General features: G+C 36.4%; 1 protein-coding gene across 2 annotated transcripts; it reads left to right on the forward strand.

The window, feature by feature from the left end:
* Positions 1-17,717: 17,717 nt before the first annotated feature.
* On the forward strand, positions 17,718-22,632 carry LOC149202617 (omega-hydroxypalmitate O-feruloyl transferase-like). 2 transcript variants are annotated; one of them, XM_089403197.1, is made up of 3 exons: positions 17,718-17,988; positions 18,613-19,197; positions 21,413-22,632. In XM_089403197.1, the coding sequence occupies exons 2-3, from the start codon at positions 18,736-18,738 to the stop codon at positions 22,274-22,276; spliced, it is 1,326 nt and encodes a 441-aa protein (XP_089259323.1). In that variant the 5' UTR covers positions 17,718-17,988; positions 18,613-18,735; the 3' UTR covers positions 22,277-22,632. The 2 variants fall into 2 exon arrangements, with proteins under 2 accessions (XP_089259323.1, XP_089259324.1); XM_089403198.1 differs by having other exon boundaries at positions 18,616-19,197.
* Positions 22,633-23,715: the final 1,083 nt, after the last annotated feature.

A 23,715-nucleotide genomic window follows, 5' to 3' on the forward strand; every position in this document is an offset into this window, starting at 1 on the left:
ACCTTCAGAGCTCTTGTCCCACAATGCCAGCCCAAAAGAAGAAAGCCAATGCTAAGCAGAAATCCAAAAGTTGGAAGCCACATGATCCTCCTCCTATGGACGACTTCAGCTCCGATGAAGAGGGAGAGATTAAGGAAGATGTGGCAGCAGCATCAGAACCGGATCCGTTCGCGGCAGGTCCGACGGTTTCGTCAGTCATACCAGTCTCTCAGAAAAGGAACCATGAATCCTCCACCTCGGATTCAGAAAAGGAGACCTCTCCGTCGGATCATCTAAGTTTGCAAGTCATAACAGCTCAGCAAAATCCTCCTGAGTGGGTCAAAGTTGGGAAAAAAAAAGGGAAAAAATGCAGAACAGTGGATTCAGCACATGCAGGGTAGAATCCTCTGCTCAGTTCTTGCTCCTCTTGTGTCTTCTTGCTCTTTTGTTCATCGTGTGTTCCACTCTTTCTCTCTTAGGAGCCGAGGTGGACTACCATTCCTTTCCGGCTGCCTATGTTCTTGATTCTCTTGCTTGTAACCATGCATTGTACCATATGTTCTCCTAATAGATTTAGTTTTTTACCGATAAAAAAAAAATGTTAAAATATGAAAAATTTAAAGAATTTGTACATTGTGTAATAAGGTGATATTTTTTTATTGAGCGGAAAGGCTTATTCTACAACCTAGTATGAACAACCAAGTATGAGGAGATGTGTAAGTTTGTCCATCGGTCCGTACCCTTTTAAAATAAAAATAAAAATAAAAATGTAAAATTATGTCCTAAATAGAAAAATAATATGGACTATAATTAAAAAAAATGAATACGCTGTAAAGTAATTAAGATTACGAAAATGTGAGCCCCACGGGGGTAGGCGAGTTGGTAATCACAATGCGATGAAGTTCCTTAGAAAGGTGGGCTCCGTACTGAAGGTCACGAGTTCAAATCCCTCAGACTGTATAGAGGGGCGGGTGCAGCTCCCAGTGGTTATAGAGGTAGCGGTCAGAATCGACCCCGTGTAACGCCAGTTGCGAGTAGTCGCGAGGATGCCCCTGTTGCCGATTCCACTAAAAAAAAAAAAGAAAAGAAGAAAAGAAAAGAAAAGAAGATTAAAAAAGAAAAGAAAAGATTAGTTGGGATACTCCTTTCTTCCACTTGGGGATCTCACCGTTTTGACTTTAGCTATACCTTGGTTATTCTCCCTCACTTTTACCTCTTATGAAGTTTACCTCCCCATACTCTTTTGTGTCTAAAGGTATGTTGATGCTTTATATTACATGGTGTGATTACATAATACGATGTTGGGTTCATAATCCCTTGCACATAATTTCTCTAATCATAATCTCACAAGCATTGTGGCATCAAAATACGTAACATAGGTAAGTAGGCCCTCAACAAACATATTTACATGGACATGCAAGTTCGATAAAAATTGGTTTGCCAGTCTAATCAAAATGTGTACAATACCATATTATAATAGGTTAGGGATATTACAAAAAATAACCATAGCCATGGAACATTTTTCACTTGAATGCGAGTTTCTTATATTCCATTGGTTGAAGGTCCTTTTAATTATCCATAGTTAATTGAATTCCTTTCAAAAAAGCATTTTCTAGATCCACTTAAACATAGTTACAGGAAGAAGCAAACATTCTTCTCCTTAGCTTAAAATTTATCAATATAGTCACCAAGGGTATTTCTAATGCAACAAATTGACTCTTTGCTCCAACAATGCAATAGAAGACATGGTAAGTAATGTAAAATAGGCTCAATAGATGGTACATCATTATTTGGATTGAAATTTGGAGTTAACATAATTAAGTACATACCCTTGGAGTTGAAAAAGTAGGTCCATTTCTAAACATAAAGTCTGAGTCTTCCTTAAATTTGAAGAGTGTTAAAATTGGCAACCAGGGAAAAACTTCATGTGGGTCATCTTATTCATGGCTGATAATATTTTATTAGATTCCTCTTGTCGAGAGGTGTAGGATTGATATAAAGATCATCCAATTCCGATAAGTATTCATGGAGATATGAATTTATTTTGATTATGGAATTATTATCAAGCCGACCTACAACTCATGTAGGCTCAGAAGCCCAACAGTCGCATCTATTCACCCACCAACATTGTGTATAAATATAAGAGGACTTTTCCTCATTTGGAATCACTCATCTCATCACATCTCTCTCTCTCTACTGCGCAGATATGAGTCTCTTCTCTACTGCGCTGAAATGGGTCTCTCTCTCTCACACATGTGAAGCCGAAAGCTGTTGAATTTGAAGCTACAACTGCAGAAGCAAAGATTGAATTGCGTGGCCTAGAAGATCTCCTCTTTGGAACTGCACTGTAGGTTCATCTGAACCTCCTCTGAAAGCCGCAACTTTTGGTGGTGGAATGAAGTCAATCCGACGAACGGTTTGCAAGATATCGACTGCCCTAGTTTGAAGTCGGAAACTGCTGAAACTGAAGCTACAACTGCAGAAGTAAAGATTGAATTGCGTGGCCTAGAAGATCTCCTCATTTGAACTGCGCTGTAGGTTCATCTGAACCTCCTCTGGAAGCCGAAACTTTTGGTGGTGGAATGAAGTCAATCCGACGGTCGGTTTGTGAGATATCGTCTGCCCTAGTTTGATAATGAAACCGCTAATGCTGATGCTACTGATCTAGGGTTTGCTACTACTGATATGAATCCAATTTATTGTACTATTTCTCTCTGCTGAATTATTGAAGATAAAAGAAGATTTGATCAAAGGGTTTCCCCACACATTGTGGGGTTTGTCCATGGCTAGCCGCCACATCTTGTGTCTCTTGTCTTGGCTTGTTTTCTGTCGATCGTTTAATGTTCTATCTGCACTTTACTTTATGTACATGTGATTGCTAATCGGTGGAATATAATAAGAAAAAGAAGTAAACTGTTATAAGCATAGAACATACCATAACTTAACAAAGAGAAATGCATAAAACCCCCATCCATAGAAATAGTGGGATAAATTGCCTTTTATAAGAGCTTGCTAGTTCTTTTGTACCTAGATAGCCATGACCTTTTGGGAAAGCCAAAAGTTCAATCAACCATATTTTTCTAATAATGATGCCATATGATGAGATGTAGATGAAAGAAGAGGAACTTTAGGGATTTGATCTAGTGTATTGACATATGTTGAAGGTAAGGGTTTAACTAATTTGCTCAAAGAAAAGGTAATGGCATGAATTATTATAGATCAAGAGTCTAGAGGAGGTGAATGACACATCTAGTGACCAATTCCATGGCCAGAGACAACACACTATACTGACTTATATCCATGGGGGATTCACTCAGTGAACCTCTAACATGTCACATGTGTTCGTGGCATATTAAACAATACCCTTAATTTGACTACATATTGGAAAATGCCTCTAAAAATCACATTATTTAACCCTTACCAATATTAACCCAGTACAACCTCCCAATTTAAAAAACCCCTACTTTCACTAGATATTGCAGGTATCCATTTTTTCATTAACATTTTTTATACCCCTTTATATTTTCTCATTAAATTTAAGCTCCATTTTTTATATTTTCCAATATAAAAACTAGTTACCCCCTATATATCCCCCAATATATTATGTCATTTTTTCCTCAATATATATCCTCCAATATGAACCCACGTCATATGATATTTCTCCCCCAGTGAAGCCCCCGTTCTTATATCAAAACCAAAAATTCAAGGGAGGCAAACATTCAAACTCTGTATGAGTACCAATATTACTAGTAAGACCAAAATTAAAAATTATACTCATTAAGAACTTAACATGTCACTTGGAATCAAACCTAGGTGAGATGGGTAACATTCGTCTCTCTTGAATACCCAAAACTAAACCCATTTGACTTAATGCATCTAATACTATACGATGCAGCATGCTGATGTGAAATATGTACACTAAAAAACATGAAATATAACGAAAAGTGTTTGTTTAAATTGTGAACCACCATAGTAATGTGTCTTTTGGGTATGTAGAACACTTGTGCATAACTATATTATATACACTTTTGAATACTTGAATTTAATCTAACTATAAATCATTGGGGCTTCATTCAATGAATCTCTGACATATCATTTGCATTTGTGACATACTAAATAATAGCCTTATTTTAACTACATATTGGAAAATACCTCTAAAAATCACATTATTTAATCCCTTACCAATATGAACCCAATACACATTTCCAATTAAAAAAAGCCCTACTTTCACTAGATATTGTAGGTATCCATTTTTTCATTAACATTTGTATACCCCTTTATATTTTTCCATTAGCTTTGAGCTCCATTTTTTATACTTTCCAATATAAGAATCCTTTACCCCTGATTATATGCTCAATATATTATGTCATTTCTTCTTCAATATATATCTCCCAATATGAATGCACTTGGCATGATATTCCCCCCAATGAAACCCCGTATAATAAATTCACATCATAAAAAATTCCAACCATAAAATCAACCATTAACTTTATATTTTGACCCTTTTAAAAATTAAATTTATAATCAAAGTCAAATTAAAGATGTTTTTTTTATTTTTCTTTTACCACAATAATTTAAAAACACTTTTAAACATTATTTTCCTACAGTCTTTTCAAATGGATATCCACATAAAAATACAATACACTTAGCATAAGAACCTAATCAAACTATGTCACTGGTGGGCACTATTCAGGATCTAGGATTTTGTTAAAGGTCATACATGAATTTTCCCTAGATGCCTAGATACCCAGATATATCCCATTCTACCTCCAAGTTCCACTGCGTATATTTTTTTCATTTGACTTCCAACATCTCAAATTGTTAGATCCACATCCACTTAACTAGGAATTGGATAATCGTGGCAATGGGAATCATTAAGTATTATCCTCTTAACCCAAAGTTGGTTCAATTGATGTAATAATCAACTAATATATCTCCAGTTTAATGTCCTACTACTTATCTTAACCAACCATCGTGCCATTAAGCATTCTTAGTGTGTAACCTTTCAACTTGATTCATTTTCGATGGATGGAACAATCAATTAATGGACCTTGCTTCTTTGTAGATTTTTTTTTTGTCCACTAACCACTAGTTACTATAATACAAAACATGTATTGCCCATGAATTGATCTTATTTGGTTTATGGATCATCAACTGACAAAATCCATTTTTCAATCGCTAAATCTTTTAACTACGAATCAAGCCACTAACATTATAACACACCTTCTTTTGAATTAATCTGGTTAAGTCCTCCATGCACAAGTCCCACTTTGTTTAAGCTCTCGATCATGGCTACCGACCCATGTGACCAGGGGTTGGGGCTAATACTACCATTCCCCAAATTCCTGTCATTCAATCCCCGCATTTTTCAAGGAAGAATCCTAAGATTCATAGGTTTGTTCTACCGACTGCTCTAGACTAGATTATGCTTGACGAGATCAAAGTTATCTAGTAAACCACTAATAGTGTAGACATCCTCACTTTCCTATGGCAAACATGCTTCTACAATCTATAACTAGAGAATCTTATCAATGAATTCCCAAGGGAATCTTGAATATTAACTCTCCAATTTGGATTAACTAAAGGATTTTCCTTTCCATAGCAATAGTTTCACAAATCTAAGATTTAAATTCCTCATATCACTACAAATAGGGAGGAAAAATCCTTGGCTTGCTTCTTAGAGAACCTCATGGATCCAATTATGATTTAGCTATTAGATCTATCCATATCTTAACACAAAAAATTCATGTGTTAAGGTTCTCATTGAACGTTAATCATTGGTCAGCCTAAGCCTTCATGATCGAGTTCAGCTAAGACATTTACCTCACCCATCCTAGGCGTCCTTTAGGAAAATCCTACAAGTTCCTTTATGTCATAAAAGGAAAAATATAGATATACAATTTCATATCCATTCTAACAAAAAGTCTTCCCAATTCCATCCCCAATTGGAGACTCCTCAACCACATTCACTATAAATAAGTTCCCCATCTAGAATTTCACTTGTTATGCAACATCAATATGCTCATAGTAGTTTTACTTGCAAGTATGTCCTACACAATTATATGATAATATGTAAATACATGAATAATTCCAACATTCAATTAATAATCATAGGTGACATATATAGCTTTGTTAATAATAATTCACAACAAACATGCATAATAGGAACATATCAAAAAGTATGCAAAATTCACTCATTATTCATATCATTTGGGAAATATTTTCTCTTTGAAATAACACCAATTTCGTATGGGTCTTTGACGCCCCAATAGCCATATACCACATTTATCTAGGACTCTCATCAGTGAGTCACCCCGGAGTTGGGGCATTAGCTCCATAAGGGAAAAAATATCTCCTTGATACAATTACAAACACATAGTCTCTCTATACCATTTAGATACGAGGCCTCACACTGGTATACTAGGTCCAACAATTTATCCCCTTTAAGCTCCACCCCATCTAAATATGAGAAAGGAGATTTAATTATATAACTTATTGGGTAGCCCAATCAAATTCCATTCCATGTTATGACTTTACCAGGATGAACAAGAGAAAATTGTTCTATACTATTCCACCATGGAAACTATGACATCTCATTAAATCACAAGGTTCAAGACTATAAGATTCCCTTATCAACTATTTGAAGTCAATTTCACTAGTAGTACATGGGATTGGCTCCCCTGTCTAGGTATTATCATCTTGGTTCTTGTCTTCTCCAATATAATCTCCTCAACTTTGTGAAGAATCCTTGAATGAGAGATACATCATTTTTCATATGCATGGGTAATTTTTTCCAAGTGTCAGTTGGGTTACTCCTTTCTTCCACTTGGGGATCTCACCTTTTTTTACTTTAGCTATACCATGGTTACTCTCCCAAATTATCAGAGCTAGATAATTGTAGAAAAAGTTTCTACATGGTATCAGAGCAGCTTGATTTGTAGAAGAGATTTTTACAGGATATCAAGCGAGGGTTGATCAGAAGCAGTTGAGTTGGTTGCTGGTGGAATTCAAATTTGCAGCAGTGTTTTCTTGGTGACAACGCAACAATGTCTTTCAACGGATTGCGATTGGAGTATGCTCTTGAGGGCAGCTCAAACTATATTGCATGGAAGGACAGGATGGAGGCAGTATTGGATGATAACGGGCTGAAGGAATTCATAGATACGGATATCCCAAAGCCTACTGATGCTACTCAAGCTGATGCTTGGCAAAAGAAGATCGCAAAATGTCGAAGAATTCTGTTGGAGGGCGTGAAGGATCACATTGTGTCCAGCCTCCATGGAAAGGCTACTCCATATTTGATGTGGAAATCATTAACAGAACTATTCCAAAGCAAGAGCGATCAGAGGAAGCTGGCGCTCAAAGATAAACTCAGAAACATCAAATGCGAGAAGGGAGACAGTATTCCCAAGTATCTCACGAAGTTCACTCAGTGTCGAGATGAGCTGGGAAGTGTGGGGGTTACTGTCGATGATGAGGACTTGGTGAGCTTGGCTCTCCTTGGTCTTCCGAAGAGTTGGCATTCCTATCAGGACTCTGTCAATGGTCGGGAGAAGTTGCCAGGATGGGAAAGACTATGGTCAGATCTTGTGCAGGAGGAGATCAGGCGGAGTACCAGGGACGGATCTTTGTCAAAGGGAGCTGATGAAGAGAATTGTGCTTTGGCTGCCAAAGCAAAGAAAGGGAAGAGCAAGAAAGCTTCTCAGTCTGGTGCGAAAGGCAAGAAGCAGGATATGTCCAAGGTGAAGTGTTTTCACTGTCACCAGCATGGACACTATGCCACAAATTGTCCGCAGAAGAAGAAGAACAAGCAAGCTGCTGGATCTGCAGGGGGAGAGGCTTTAGCTTCTTAGTTTGAGCTTGATTTTTCATTGATCGCATGCTTGGTTTCAAGTGTGATGGGATTAGTGTGGTTTCTGGACAGTGGTGCGTCTTTTCACATGACGGGAGATAGAGATTTGTTCTCTGATCTGGAGGACAAAGATCTTGGAGTGCACATCGAGATGGGCGATGATGGTAGATACAGTGCGACCGGTATCGGTACCATTTCCTTTGAGAGGGAGTCTGGTAAACCCTTTGTATTGAAGGAAGTCATGCATGTTCCAGGATTGAAGAAGAATCTCATCTCAGTGGCGATGTTAGAAGACAAGGGGTATGATGTTGTTTTCAGCGAGGGAAAGGCCTTCCTGCGCAGCAAGACAACTGGTGAGACCCGGAAGATAGGGGTTCGAGTGAGGAACCTTTATCAGTTGCATGTAGATGGATGCGCAGCAATGGCAGGCAAGGCAGAAGGATTGGTGAGCCGGGATGATGGTGAGTTGTGGCACAGGAGATTGGGTCACCTTCACCATGGAGCCTTGAAGATACTGCAGCAGATCACTACAGGGCTTCCTAAAGGCACACTTGCGCAGTCAGATCAGTGCAAGGGGTGTACTTTGGGGAAGTTTGTGAAAGCCACCTTTCACGAGAAGGATAGTCGCGCCATGACGATCCTTGAGAGAATTCACACAGACGTGTGTGGACCTTTCTCAGTTGCTTCGACAGCAAAACACAGGTATTATGTGATTTTTGTTGATGATTTCTCTCGTAAGTGCTGGATCTTCTTCATGCAGAAGAAGAGCGAGACATATTCAAAGTTCTGTGAATTCAAAGCACTGGTCGAGAAGGAGTCGGGGAAGAAGGTGAAGGCTCTTAGGAGCGATAATGGTGGTGAATACATCTCGGATGAGTTCAAGGATTTCTGCAAGGCAGAAGGGATTCGTAGAGAGCTCATAGCTCCCCATAACCCACAGCAGAACGGGGTAGCTGAGCGGAAGAACAGAACGATTGTGGGTGTTGCACGGGCAATGTTGCATGATCAGGGCCTACCCCTTCACTTGTGGGCGGAAGCATGCAATACAACAGTTTATGTGCAGAACCGTTGTCCTCATAGGATACTTGGCATGAGTACACCCGAGGAGGCTTATTCTGGTAAGAAGCCTGATCTTTCTCATTTGAGGATTTTTGGTGCTAACGTTTACATGCATGTGACGAAGGATGCCAGAAAGAAGTTGGAACCGACTGCAGAGGTTGGGATATTTGTGGGGTACACTGATACGCCCCACAACTATCGTGTGTATTTGCCAGATAGTGGTAAAACTGTTGTGCGACGGGATATAAAATTTCAGGAGGAGAAAGCCATGAAGTGTTCGCTTGAGAGGGAGCTACACTTGCATGCAGATGAGGAGCTATTAGTTCCTAAGGATGAGCTTCAGGACGTGGATCAGCCACAGGACGAGGTTCATGGAGTGGAAGAGACCACTCATGCAGCGCCAACCATCAGAGGGCGAAAGCGCTTGACAGAAGCTGAGCGACTGGCTCAAGATGCAGAGAAAGTTGTAGGACCACCTACAGCCCAACGCAGGCAGAGACAGTCACCTGATCGGTACACTGGATACATGGCTCTTATGAGCAAGTGTGTTGTGACTGAGCCATCCTCTTTCGAGGAAGCTGTGGAGGATCCCGCATGGGTAGACGCCATGGTGGAAGAGTATGATTCTATTGTCAGAAACGGTGCATGGGAGATTGTTCCTAGACCGGAAGGGAAATCAGTGGTAGGTTCGAGATGGATCTACAAAGTTAAGCAGGCAGCTGACGGGAGTGTGGAGAAGTACAAGGCAAGATTTGTTGCCCGAGGCTTTTCACAGATTGAGGGGATCGATTATGAGGAGACCTTTGCACCTGTCGCAAGGTATTCTTCCATACGGACGATTCTTGCTCTCTCAGCGCAGATGGGATGGCACATTCATCAGATGGATGTGAAGACTGCGTTCCTCAACGGAGTCATTGAGGAGGAGGTGTACATTGAGCAACCCGAAGGCTTTGAAGTCTTCAGCAGCGAGTCGCATGTGTGCAGGCTCAAGAGAGCGCTGTATGGGTTGAAGCAAGCACCACGTGCTTGGTACACACGGATAGACAGTTATTTCACAGGACTTGGATTCTCCAAGAGCGAGGCGGATCCGAACCTATACCAGATTGTGGTGGAGGGTAAGTTACTTATCATTGTACTGTATGTTGATGATTTGATTCTAACGGGTGATGAGCTGTTGATACTGTCATGCAAGAAGGATCTTGCTACAGAGTTTGAGATGAAGGATTTGGGCCTTCTTCACTATTTCCTAGGATTGGAAATATGGCAGCGCAGTGGTGGACTGTTTGTTTCTCAGGGCAAGTATGCTCGGGAGATACTGGAGAAGTTCAACATGCATGGCAGCAAGCCTGTTGATACTCCTCTTCCTAGAGGTTGGAGGAAGGAGGATGCCACTTCGGGAGAAGAAGTGGATGCCACTGTTTATCGACAGTTGGTGGGGTCGCTGATGTATTTGGTCAATACACGACCTGATATATACTATGCAGTTAACCAGCTTTCACAAGCTATGGTTAAGCCTACCAAGCTCTTCTGGAAGGCGGGCAAGCATGTATTGCGCTACTTGAGAGGCACATCGGGATATGGTTTGTGGTACAGACAGGAGGATGAGGTGAAGCTATGTGGCTTCACGGATGCAGATTGGGCAGGGAGCCCAATAGACAGAAAGAGCACATCAGGAGGGGTCTTCAGTATCGGATCGACAGCAGTTTCTTGGTACAGCAGGAAACAGAGATCCGTGGCACTCAGTTCAGCGGAGGCCAAGTATATGGCAGCAAGTTTGGCTGCATGCGAGGCTATATGGATGAGGAAGATCCTGGTTGGTTTGTTTGGTTCTCATTTGGATCTTACTGTGATTTACTGTGATAACCAGAGTTGCATTAAACTCTCGGCTAATCCTGTATTTCATGATAGATCTAAACATATTGACATCAGGTACCATCATATCAGAGATTGTGTGCAGCGGAGGATCATGTTACTTTCGTACATTCCAACGGAGGATCAGGATGCTGATATTCTAACGAAGGCTCTCACCAGGAGCAAATTCGAGTACCACCGAGGCAGGATAGGGGTTGCTGATAATCCATATCTTGTCGAGAGGGAGTGTTGAGATTGCAACAAGATGATGGAGCTTAGTGAAAAGAGTCGCCTTCACTAAGTGGGCCCGCAGGCTATTTTTGGCGCAAGTCTATTTTTAGACTATGTCTATTTTTAGACATATGGATCATGTCTATGTTTATGGATGATTGATCAAGTTGGGAAAAATAGATGGACTTCTATTTTTGATGAAAGTGTGAGTGATCACAGTGTGAGTGATCAAGTCTATTTTTAGACTGGCTGTCAAAAATAGAAAAGTCAAATATTATTATCTCACAATAATATTTGGACTATAAACTTAATCTTATTCTCTTGGAGCACTTCAGTTTGACCTACGGAAGTGGCACATGCAGTTGTCAGAAGGAAATTCGTTTTTCTTATGAGTCAGTTGAGTTGTTGCATGCATGACTTCAGTTAGAACTCAAGTGAGTTGAGTTTAGTGGACTGGAGGTACAGTTGATGGAGTTGTGTTCAGTTTAACTTAGTTAAACTGGTTGTAGTTAGTCTAACTGCAGATAGACTAATGATGAGTTGTTAAACTAATTATTACCTCATAATACAACTAAAGAATACATCAGTTAACTCAGTTGCATGTCAGTGCATGTTCAGTTCAACAGGGACAGGTGGTAGAGAATCAGATTGCTATCAGTTGTGACTATAGTTGTGCACCAGATCTTGCACAATCAAGGGATTGAGTATGCCAATGAGTTTGCTCACGTATTTGGCCCGCATTTTAGCCTTTGCTCACGTCCACAAAGAGTGAGTGACTATTTTGCAGGTGAAAATCGAGTTTGGGAAGCAATTCTCATCAGTTCTTGAGCAGGTATTGAGCAGTGGAGGCAGGCAAGCAGTGGAAGAGATTTGGAGATCAGATCTGAGATGTATTGTGTGTAACAGAGGTGGAGATACTTGTGAGAAGTATTGTACTTTATAATGTTACATGATTCAATCAATATAATATACAGATAGTGTGGGGTTTTTAGAGAGATGCTTTCCCCGGGATACATACTGTGTTTATGAGTTTGATTGATGCTTCTATGTGTGCCTGTGGATGTTTCTGCTTCTGTAAATTGATGATCAACGTAGAGGAGATTATGTATTATACATGTTCCGCTTAAATTGTATGATCAGGATAATCTCTGTTGAATATGTGTTAAATTATTCAAAATTTCTACATTATCATCTTGGTTCTTGTCTTCTCCAATATAATCTCCTCAACTTTGTGAAGAATCCTTGAATGAGAGATACATCATTTTTCATATGCATGGGTAATTTTTTCCAAGTGTCAGTTGGGTTACTCCTTTCTTCCACTTGGGGATCTCACCTTTTTTTACTTTAGCTATACCATGGTTACTCTCCCAAATTTTTACCTCTTATGAAGTTTACCTCCCCATACTCTTTTATGTATGAAGGTTTGCAACTATGATGCTTTATATTACATGGTGTGATTACATAATACGATGTTAGATTCATAGTCCCTTGCACATAAATTCTCTGATCATAACGTCACAAGCATTATGGCCTCAAAATACGTAATGTAGGTAAGTAGGTCTTGGACAAACATATTTACATGGACATGCAAGTTTGATAAACCTTGGTTCACCAGTCTAATCAAAATGTGTACAATACCATACTAAAAGAGGCTGGGGATATTACAAAAAAAAACCATAGTCATGGGACATTTTTCACTTGCATGGGGGTTTCTTATAATCCATTGGCTCAGGGTACTTCTAATTACCCATGGTTAATTGAATTCCTTTCAAAAAATAATTTTCTAGATCCACTTCAACATAGTTACAGGAAGAAGAAAACATTCTTTCCCTTGGCTCAAAATTTATCAATATGGTCACCAAGGGTATTTCCAATGCAACACAATGACTCTTTGTTCGAACAATGCAATAGAAGACATTGTAAGTAACCTCAAATAGGCTCAATAGATGGTACATCATTTTTTGGATTGACATTTGGAATTCACTAATTAAGTACATACCCTTGAAGTGGAAAAAGTAGGGTACATTTCTAAACATAAAGTCAGAGCCTTCTTTAGATTTCAGAAAGGCATAAAACCCCCATCCATTGAAATAATAGGCTAACTTTCCTTTTATAAGAGATTTCTGGTTCTAATTAAGTACATACCCTTGAAGTGGAAAAAGTAGGGTACATTTCTAAACATAAAGTCAGAGCCTTCTTTAGATTTCAGAAAGGCATAAAACCCCCATCCATTGAAATAATAGGCTAACTTTCCTTTTATAAGAGATTTCTGGTTCTTTTGTACCTAGATAACCATGACTCATGGGGAAAGCCATAAGTTTAATCAACCATATTTTTTCTAATATCGATGCCATATGATGAGACGTAGATAAAAGAAGAGGAACTTTAGGGATTTGATCCAACATATTGACATATGTTGAAGGTAAGGGTTTAACCAATTTGCTCAAAGAGAAGATAAGGGCGTGAATTATGAGTCTAGAGGGGGTGAATGACACCTCTAGTGACCAATTCCATTGCCGAAGCCAACACACCCTAGACTGACTTATATCAAAACCAAAAATTCAAGGGAGGCAAACATTCAAGCTTTATATGAGTACCAATATTACTAGTAAGACCAAAATTAAAAAAATATACTCGTTAAGAACTTAACATGTCACTTGGAATTTAACTTGGGTGAGATGGGTAACATTCATCTCTCCTGACCACCAAAAAATAAATCCATTTGACTTAATGCATCCAATACTATACGATGCACCATGCTAATGTGAAATATGTACACTACAAAACATGAAATATAATGACAACTGTTTGTTTAAATTGTGAACCACCATAGTAATATGTCATTTGGGTATGTAGAACACTTGTGCATAACTATATTATATACACTATTACATACTTGAATTTAATCTAATTATAAATAACAGGGGCTTCATTCAATGAACCTTGACATATCATGTGCATTCGTGGCATACTAAATAATATCCCTATTTTGACTACACGTTGGAAAATACCTCTAAAAATTACATAATTTAACCCCTTACCAATATGGACCCAACACACCTTGCCAATTTAAAAAACCTCTACTTTCACTAGATATTGTAGGTATCCATTTTTCATTAACATTTTTATACCCGTTTATATGTTTTCATTAACTTTGAGCTCAATTTTTTATACCTGCGAATATAAGAACCGTTTACCCCCTATTATATGCTCAATATATGATGCCATTTTTTCCTCAATATATATCCCCAATATGAATACACGTATTATAAATTCAGATGTAAAAAATTCCAACCATAAAATCACCATTTAGACCCTTTTAAAAGCTATATTTATAATCAAAATCAAATTAAAAATGTAGATGTTTTTTTTTTTTTGATTTTACCACACGCATTTAAAAACACTTTTAAACATTATTTTCCTACCGCCTTTTCCAATGAATATCCACATAAAAATAAAATATACTTAGGATAAGAACTTAATCAAGCTATGTCACTGGTGGGATGGTGGGCACTGTGGGATGGAGTCCTGCCCTATCCGTTGGTCATAGGCAAGCTGTTGGATGATAATTGGATATACGAGTTGAATACTTTCATTACAATTATTTATTATGAAGTGATCATAGCAAGCTGTTGGATGATAATTGGATATACGAGTTGAATACTTTCATTACAATTATTTATGATGAAGTGATCACAGTGTTTTCCTCTTTGGAAAGCTGAAGTAACGAAGAAAGCCAGTATAATTTTAATAGCAATATTTTATTAATCATTTGCATAAATTTTGCAAATTTGTGTCCTTGTAAGACAACACCAAACAAAAATTCCTCATGCCATCTCGTGTGGTTTAGGTTAGATATAAACGTGTGGGTTAGGTTAGATATAAACGTGGGGAGAATTAGATAAATCTGCAAAGGTAGGACGGTTTGGTCTTTTAATATATGTTAGAGGCTATATGGAATTATATAGATATATCGAGTTTGAATTTTTCAAATTGAAATGGATAAATCTACAATAGGATAGTTCGGATTTTATATATATATTAAAAACCTTATGAACTATATATATGAAATGATTCATATATATATATATATCAAATGTGTGAATCATTCATTCAAATTGAAAGCATAAATAAAACATTAATAACTGGTATAAAATTGGAAAAATATATTGAAAGGTTACAGAAATAATGTTCATATATATGAAAAAAAGTCAATATAATTGTGGGATTAATAAATTCATATATAAAATGTGTCAATCATTTGATATATATATATCAAATGTGTGAATCATTCAAATTGAAAGCATAAACAAGACATTAATAACTGGTATAAAATTGAAAAAATATATTTTAATAATCATGAGAAAGGTTACAGAAATAATGTTCATATATATAAAATAAAAAGTCAATATAAATGTGGGATTAATAAATTCATATATAAAATGTGTGAATCATTTGATATATATATATATCAAATGTGTGAATCATTCAAATTGAAAGCATAAGCAAGACATTAATAACTGGTATAAAATTGAAAAAATATATTTTAATAATCATGAGAAAGGTTACAGAAATAATGTTCATATATATGAAAAAGAGAAAGTAGAAAGTCAATATAAATGTGGGATTAATAAATTCATATATATATAAAGTAAGTATAATTGGATATTTTAGATATGACTATGTATGAATTTTCATTGCTATATATTTATATCAAACTTTTAACGTGAATTATTCACAATCAGTAACATGTTTATACGTTTATGATACAAATAAATTTTATTGATTATTTTCAAATTAAAATATAAGAAAAAGCACAAAGTAAATATGAATGTGGGATTAATGAATTCATATATGTGAAGTATGTATAATTAGATATTTTAGACATGATTATGAATTTTCATTGCCATATTTTATAGTGAAATATTTACAATTAATAGTATGTTTAAGATAAAAGTAACTTTTTATTTATTGATGGCTAATGTTAAAATATGAAAAATTTATGAACAACCTAGTATGAGGAGATGTGTAAGTTTGTCTATGTAAGTTTGTCCATGGGTCCGTACCCTTTTAAAATAAAAATAAAAATAAAAATGTAAAATTATGTCTTAAATAGAAAAATAATATGGGTTATAATTAAAAAAAATGAATAAGCTGTAAAGTAATTAAGATTAAAAAAATGTGTAAATCAGATGTTTAAATCTTATACTTTTCAAAAATATTTCAACAAAAGATTTAAATAAACTATTTGAAGATCTATGTTAACTAAAGTTTTTATGGTTAAATTTTTATTTGGTCCTCTCTATATATATATATATATATATATGCTATTTAGCATTCAAAAATACAATTTAAACAATGAAAAATAACACATTGTATTTTGCACTCCTAAAAAGTTTGAACTTGAAGAAATTTGATCCCTCTCGGCTCATGTTAGATCCGTACTTATATGGATCTATGCTGGTTTATTTAGGTGAAATTGGATGACATGATGTTTTGGTGAGATCGTGATATTATTTAATTTAAATTGCATTTTTGGATATTGAAATAGATTCAACCGTAAGCAATTTATATTGGGGGAACTCCGGTGATGCAAACTTTACAACTTAAAATTAATTTTTTCCAATTTCTGTCCCAATTTTAAGTAAGACTGACTAAAAAATCTAATTGAAAAAATATTGAGAACATAGCGTAACTATTCTATATACTTTTTTGAAACAATTTTTTTTTAAATTACATTTTTAAATACATAAATATAGTATCTTTAAAAAAAATTCTTAAAATACTAAAATTAAATAAATAAACTAACTATTCCAACCCATAAAAACACTAAAATTACTAGAATTAAACACATTCCAACCAATAAAAACACTAGAATTAAACACATAAACTAACTATTCCCACCCATAAAAAAATATACCTAGAAAACAAACAAAATAAGATGTATTTATGTCATCACTACAAGTTTTAATTTTATTTTTATATACATGATGATGTACCGAAGTAGTTGATAATCCCAATAGTATTTGAACAACAATTTCCTTTTTCTAACTGATCCAAATAAGTACAAAATGTGAACTCCGAAAACTTTGTAAAGCCAAGTGTATTACAGGCCCATGTTCATATGTTCTAATTTTATTTTATTTTATTATATATATATGTTGGCCCATGTTCATATGTTCTAATTTTATTTTATTTTATTATATATATATTGGCCCATGTTCATATGTTCTAATTTTATTTTATTTTATTTTATATATATATGTTGGAGTGTGGAGGAAATAATACTGAACTACTCAAAAATTTATTCAAAAATTTATTTCTTTTCCTATAACGTATACAAATGGGAAGAAAGTATTTCAATATATTTGTGGAATTTTATATAAATTAAAAAGGGGAGTAGAAAATTGTTGATGAGAATCCACCAACTAGATTCTAGAACAGCTGCAGTTTTACTTGTCCAGAATGATATAGCCAATCTAGACAAGCAAACAACCGGGGCATCTGCTGGTCAGTGGCCAACCCTTTTATTGGTTAGACGAACTCACTTTTCTCTTACATGCCATTTTATCAATGTCTGATCCCCATGGCATAATACATCAACTCCCTCCATTGGTAAAATCAAGAACCCTAACCATGCAAGTAATTGGGTAGCAGAGCCATTTTGGGTTTGCGTATTTGACCCAACTGTATATTTCGTGACGCAAATCTTCACCAAACCTTGATAAAATACTACCCAATTCATCCCTTTAGCTAAACAACTCTCCTACGGGCAACCCAAGAGGTCTAACATTACAGAGAACGATCACTCCAAAGAAGAGTATGGGAATGGGAAGAAGATAAAGAGAGGAGGATGCTAGTGCCATTTAATATCACCTGCTCAAATCCTTCCTTCAGCAGAGCCCTCCAGTAATCAAATCTTAGCTACCATTTTCCTGTGAGTCAGTGTAATGTGCAGACCTGAGCAAGAATTCATTGCTCTATCAGCTTAATGCGCAGGCCTGAGCAAGAATTAAGTATGTTGCTAATTTTTTTTATTCAAATCCTGTAACATTGTGTTGATATTGGAGTAACTATTATATGTTTTAGAATTGATATTAGAATTGTCTAGCAAATATATGTTTTGGAATAATTCTTTCATTGCAAATTTCTTGGATTGTGGACACCTTTAATTCTTGTTGCTTACCAGGTTTATTCCCAAGAGAGTATATGCATTTGAATGATCTGAAATTTAATAGGGCAGGTAGACCGTAGGACTAACCCAATGTGCAAGAGGCTACATGATCTTGTGAGACAGGGCAGGGCCAAACGTGTCACATAACTGGTGCATAGATTTTATAAATTTATTACAAATGTCAATATTCCTTGGATTGAGACCCAAAATGTTGACAACTGTGCAAATTTATCTCTATTGGAAATCCAAGAGGCTGACTTCCATTGTACCGAAATTCACATGGACAGTGGCCCTGCCAAGGCTATCCTTGGATTGTGTACTGTCTGACTTTCATGTGTTTGAAAATTGCACACCAAATGCTTTCATGCATTTTCTTTTGGGTTGGATTCTGTAAATGGGTCAGACACATTTAGAGATTTGGTTTTACATAATAGGATTCATTAATGAGACTTGACTTTGCCTGCAGCAGATCGAATTGGGGGCAGTTAATTAGTCCGAGGAAGCTGAATTTAAGCATCTGCAGAGAAGTTCTTGAGTACTTTGCCTATTTTATCCTTTCCATTTATTGAATTGCATCCAAGTCGGGCAAATGGAAGGATTGTCACAGACAGAAAACAGCAGTGCAGTAAGCATGAAATTGAAAGTAACGAGGCATGAACCCACGCTGGTTACTCCAGCTGAGGCTACAGAGAATCATGTCTATTTTCTTTCAAATCTTGATCAGAACATTGCTGTCACAGTCCAGACAGTGTACTGTTTCAAGGCCAGTGCGGAGATGGGGACTGAGAGGCCGAGTGAGGTGATCCGAGAGGCTCTGAGCAAGGTTTTAGTTGCTTATTATCCTCTTGCAGGAAGAATTGGCATCAACGCAGAAGGGAAGCTGAACGTTCATTGTACTGGTGAGGGGGTTGTGTTTGTGGAAGCTGATGCAGACTGTGTAATCGAGGACATTGGAGATATGACGAAGCCTGATCCTTCTAAGCTGGAATGCCTGGTTTACAATATTCCCGGTGCCAAGAATATATTAGAAATACCTCCCCTTGTTGTCCAGGTATGTGAACTTTGGTTAGGTTATCATTTTCCTTCTTTCTCCATTGGGATTCAAAGGTGGGGCAGATTTATTTGGTTATGTAATCCTTGTGGCCTGGACCAAGAGTTTATTTTTGGCTTTGGAGTCTTTTTGTTTGTCTTTTTGTTTTTGAATAGGCCGTGTTTATTTATTCATTTGGAGTTTTTTTGTTTTTGAATAGGGTACATTCCACATAAATATCATTGAAATAAATATCATAAATATCCAATATCATTGAAATAAATATCATAAATATCATTGAATAGGTTATATTCCACATAAATACTATGACAAAATTGCTACATTGCAACTCAAAAACTCTGATCCCAAATCTATCTACAAGACTCAAATTTACCCAAATCACCTTAACAATTTTTCACAATGTCTTATTTATGTAAATGCATTTTTAACCATATTTGAATATGGTTCGGCTATGAAATAACTTGTCAGAATTTTATAACCTTCACCAAATTCTCTTCTCTGTAACTTTCATCAAATCTCCTTACCTAACTTGAAACAGATTCAAGATATTTTCATGACTTCTGACAGCTTTTCATGACATATTGTTTTTGTCCACGAGGATTCTCATTCCCACTGTTGCTGGTGGCCATCTTCACATTTTTTCGGCCTTGTCACTTAAATATGTCCTGCATCCAGTTTGAAATTTATTTTCTTGGACAACAACTCATGACTTTTATTGACAGAGATTCATGGGTTTTTCTCAACTTTCATCTTTGTCCTGACAGCCTTTCCTCTTATTCTTCTGAGAAAGATTCATCGTCTTTCTGGATTCATGGACCATCTTCATATTTTCTTGGCAGGATCACTGAAATATGCTCTTCTTCCTGTTTGAAGATGGCTTCCTTCCACGCCAATCTATAGCTTTTATCGACAAAGAATCAGGGTTTGTCATTGGATTCTCGTCATGATGATGACAGCCTTTCCTCTTATTCTTTTGTCCGCGAATCTCCTTATTCCCACCATTGGTCGTTGCCATCTTCACATTTCCTCCACTTTTCTCCATCTTGTTTGAATATGGTTTTCAGGCAAGATAACCTGTAATTTATAATCTCATCATTATCATGACAGTTTTTGCATTTATTGCAGAAAGATTCATGGTTTTTCTTGAATTCTCATCATTATCATGGTACAAAGATTCAAGAAGTTTTCTTGAATTCTTGTCATGATGATGACAGCTTTTTCTTTTTATTGTCATGTAGTCATTTTCACCCTAGGTTGTGCCAATCTTCACATTTTTAGGATTGATAGTGATTCCTGAGTTTTTATTTTGATTATCATAATATGTTGTTGAGAGTTGTTGCACTTATTGCAGAAAGCTTCAAATAGCTTTTCTTGAATTCTCATCATTTTCATGGAACAAAGATTTAAGAAGTTTTCTTGAATTCTTGTCATGATAATGACAGCTTTTCATAACCCAAAGTCATTTTCTACCATACTTTGGGGCAATCTTCATATTTTCCAAACCTTATTTTTTAAGTATCTTCTCCATCCAATTTTGATTCTGTATATATATTTTTTATTTTTTATTTCTCCACAATGACCTGTACCCTCTGACTTTCCCACCATTGGTTATGGCCATAATCTTCACATCTTTTTCTCTTATGCTTTATCTATTAATCTCGTCTTTCCCACTATGGGTTAGCTCTTCACAGTTTGTACATTTCTATATTGGTTATCTCTTCACAGTTTGTACATTTCTTTATTAGTTTTCTCTTCACAGTTTGCACATCTTTTTTTCCAATTATATGGTGGTGTTTAGGTATAATATCAATTTTAATATTGAATGGATAAATAATCTTCTCACAAATGAGATGTTAGTAAGATTGTGTGACATAAATGCTAAACACTTGTAATATTTTATTTCCCTGAGATATAATTCTCACCCTCTACTTTTAATCTATGACTTTTATAAAAAATGTTTTCTCCTATTCAGGAAAAATTTCCATAATCTCAACCCAATTAAAATCTTAACCCAATTAAAGTTAAGAAAATTTCCTTTTAATTATTTTTATTAAACAAATATTTTCCTTATATTATAAGAAATAAAATATATTTATTTTCCTTATATTATAAGAAATAAAATATATTTATTTTCCTTATATTATTTTGTAAAATAGGCGCCATGACATATTTAATGCACGGTCTGATTTGATTTAAGAAAATTCGATATATACAGGTCACGACATTCAAATGTGGAGGGTTCGTGTTGGGCCTGGGGATGAACCACTGCATGTTCGATGGAATCGGGGCCATGGAATTCGTGAACTCCTGGGCTGAAACAGCACGCGGCGTGCCACTGTCGGTACCGCCATTCATGGACCGATCGTTGCTGAAGGCCAGGTCTCCTCCAAAAATAGAATGCCCCCACCTGGAATTCGCAGAGATCAAGGAAGTCTCCAGCGACTCTACCGAGCAGCTCCAGAGCGAAGAAATCGTGTACAGATCCTTCTGCTTCACACCAGAGAAGCTAGACGAACTCAAGAAGCAAGCCATGGAGGACGGGGTTCTCACCAGGTGCTCTACCTTCGAAGCCCTCGCCGCACTGGTCTGGAAGTGCCGCAGCAAGGCCCTCAACATGGCGCCCAACCAAGAAGCCAAGCTGCTCTTCGCAGTCGACGGGAGGGCCAAATTCGAGCCCCCGCTGCCCAAGGGCTACTTCGGGAACGGAATAGTCATCACTTCGGCCATAGGCCGGGCCGGAGAATTGCGGGAAAAGCCCTTATCCTTCGGAGTGGGGCTAATTCAGAAGGCCATAGGGATGATTACAGACAAATTCATGAGATCCGCCATTGATTATTTTGAAGTAACTCGTTCCAGGCCCTCGCTCACTGCGACTCTGCTTCTTACTACCTGGTCTCGGCTCTCGTTCCACACTACAGATTTTGGGTGGGGAGAACCAGTCCAGTCTGTGCCTGTTACTCTGCCTGCCAGGGAAGTGGTTCTGTTTCTGTCCCATGGAAAACAGAGGAAGAACATTAATATTCTCCTCGGCCTTCCCGAAAGCGCCATGGACCGTTTCGAAGGATTTCTACAAATGTAGCAGTCCTCAGTCTCATCATAATCAGTCATGACTAGTCACATCGTACCTGTAATTGGGCGTAGTTATTCTTGTTAGATTTTTAGCTCCAAAAAAAAACGCAGATTCAATGAATTATTGTTGTTCTAGTGTTTGGATAAACAGCCCCATTTGCTGTTCCCTCAACCATTATTGTAGTGCTACCGAATACCATTGCTCGCCCTGTTATTTTCCATAGTTAATTTTACCTTTTCTGGTTGCTGTGTCAATAATTATTTGGATGTAATTATCCTTGGGTAGTTGGAGCTTGGCTAGAAAGCCAGTGACATGTCTCAGTTACTCAAATTAATTCTATGAACCACAATTAGTTTGTGTTATTATTTTGGTTAGTTAAATAAATGCATAACTGAGTACCTTTGTGTTTCAAAATGAAATTAGAGTACAGCCCACTTGAATGATTAAAAGTGGTTTTTATACTATTTTTTCTAAATTCTAATTTAAATTTTACAATTTTAATAAATTTCTATTTAATTTTAAATTAAATTTAAAAATATATATAAAAGCCTATAACCTAACAATTTTACAAACATCTATCCTAACCATTTTACTACACTCTTGAAAGTTACCTTGAATCACGAAAATATTGTTATCTACTCATTCTAACAAACCGATTTTTTTTAATCTCTTCCAATCAATATATATGAATATGACGATACATATTCGAAAACCAATGACAATGAACAAAAATACAAAAATATATTCGAAAACCAATGACAATGAATAAAAATAAGAAAATAAAACTGTAAGAAGTCAACTTTCAACTCTGGTAGCTCAACTATATAAATATGATGATACATATTCGAAAACCAATGACAATGAATAAAAATACAAAAATATATTCGAAAACCAATGACCAGGAATAAAAATAAGAAAATAAAATTGTGAGAAGTCAACTTTCAACTCTGGTAGCTCAACTTTTGGTGTGGAATAGGGTGTTACTTAAAAGGAGTTGTTTTTAATTTGATTATTTAAATTTTCTGCTGTCAAAATTTAGTGGAAAAATTTGAGATAAAATTTTGATTTGTGTTATTTAAATTAGTTTTTTGATTGTATATATGGATTCAACACCCTGGAAAATTTCTAGAGCATGAGATTACCCATCAAATTTATGATTTCAATAAACTCTTGTCAAATTTTAGAAAAATTAAATTAAAAAAATCTACCGTAAAAACTCCAAAAAAAAAACACACTAAAAACAAATCCTTTCATTCTAGTTTATTTTTAATATAAATTGAGTAAAAAATGGGTTTAAAATTGGACGGAATCAGAACTTCCTCGGAGTCTGACTTTTGTCGACCCAGTACCTTATCTTTGGGTTTGGTACATTCTGAAACCGTCCAACACCTTAAAAACTCATAATAATGATGGGATAATGCAAAACTTTTATTTTTATGATTGTGACG

This window comes from Pinus tabuliformis, chromosome 2_1, assembly GCF_031772625.1.
Source record: "Pinus tabuliformis cultivar Carrire ecotype Pingquan chromosome 2_1, CPIR1, whole genome shotgun sequence".
Classification (NCBI taxonomy): Eukaryota; Viridiplantae; Streptophyta; class Pinopsida; order Pinales; family Pinaceae; genus Pinus; species Pinus tabuliformis.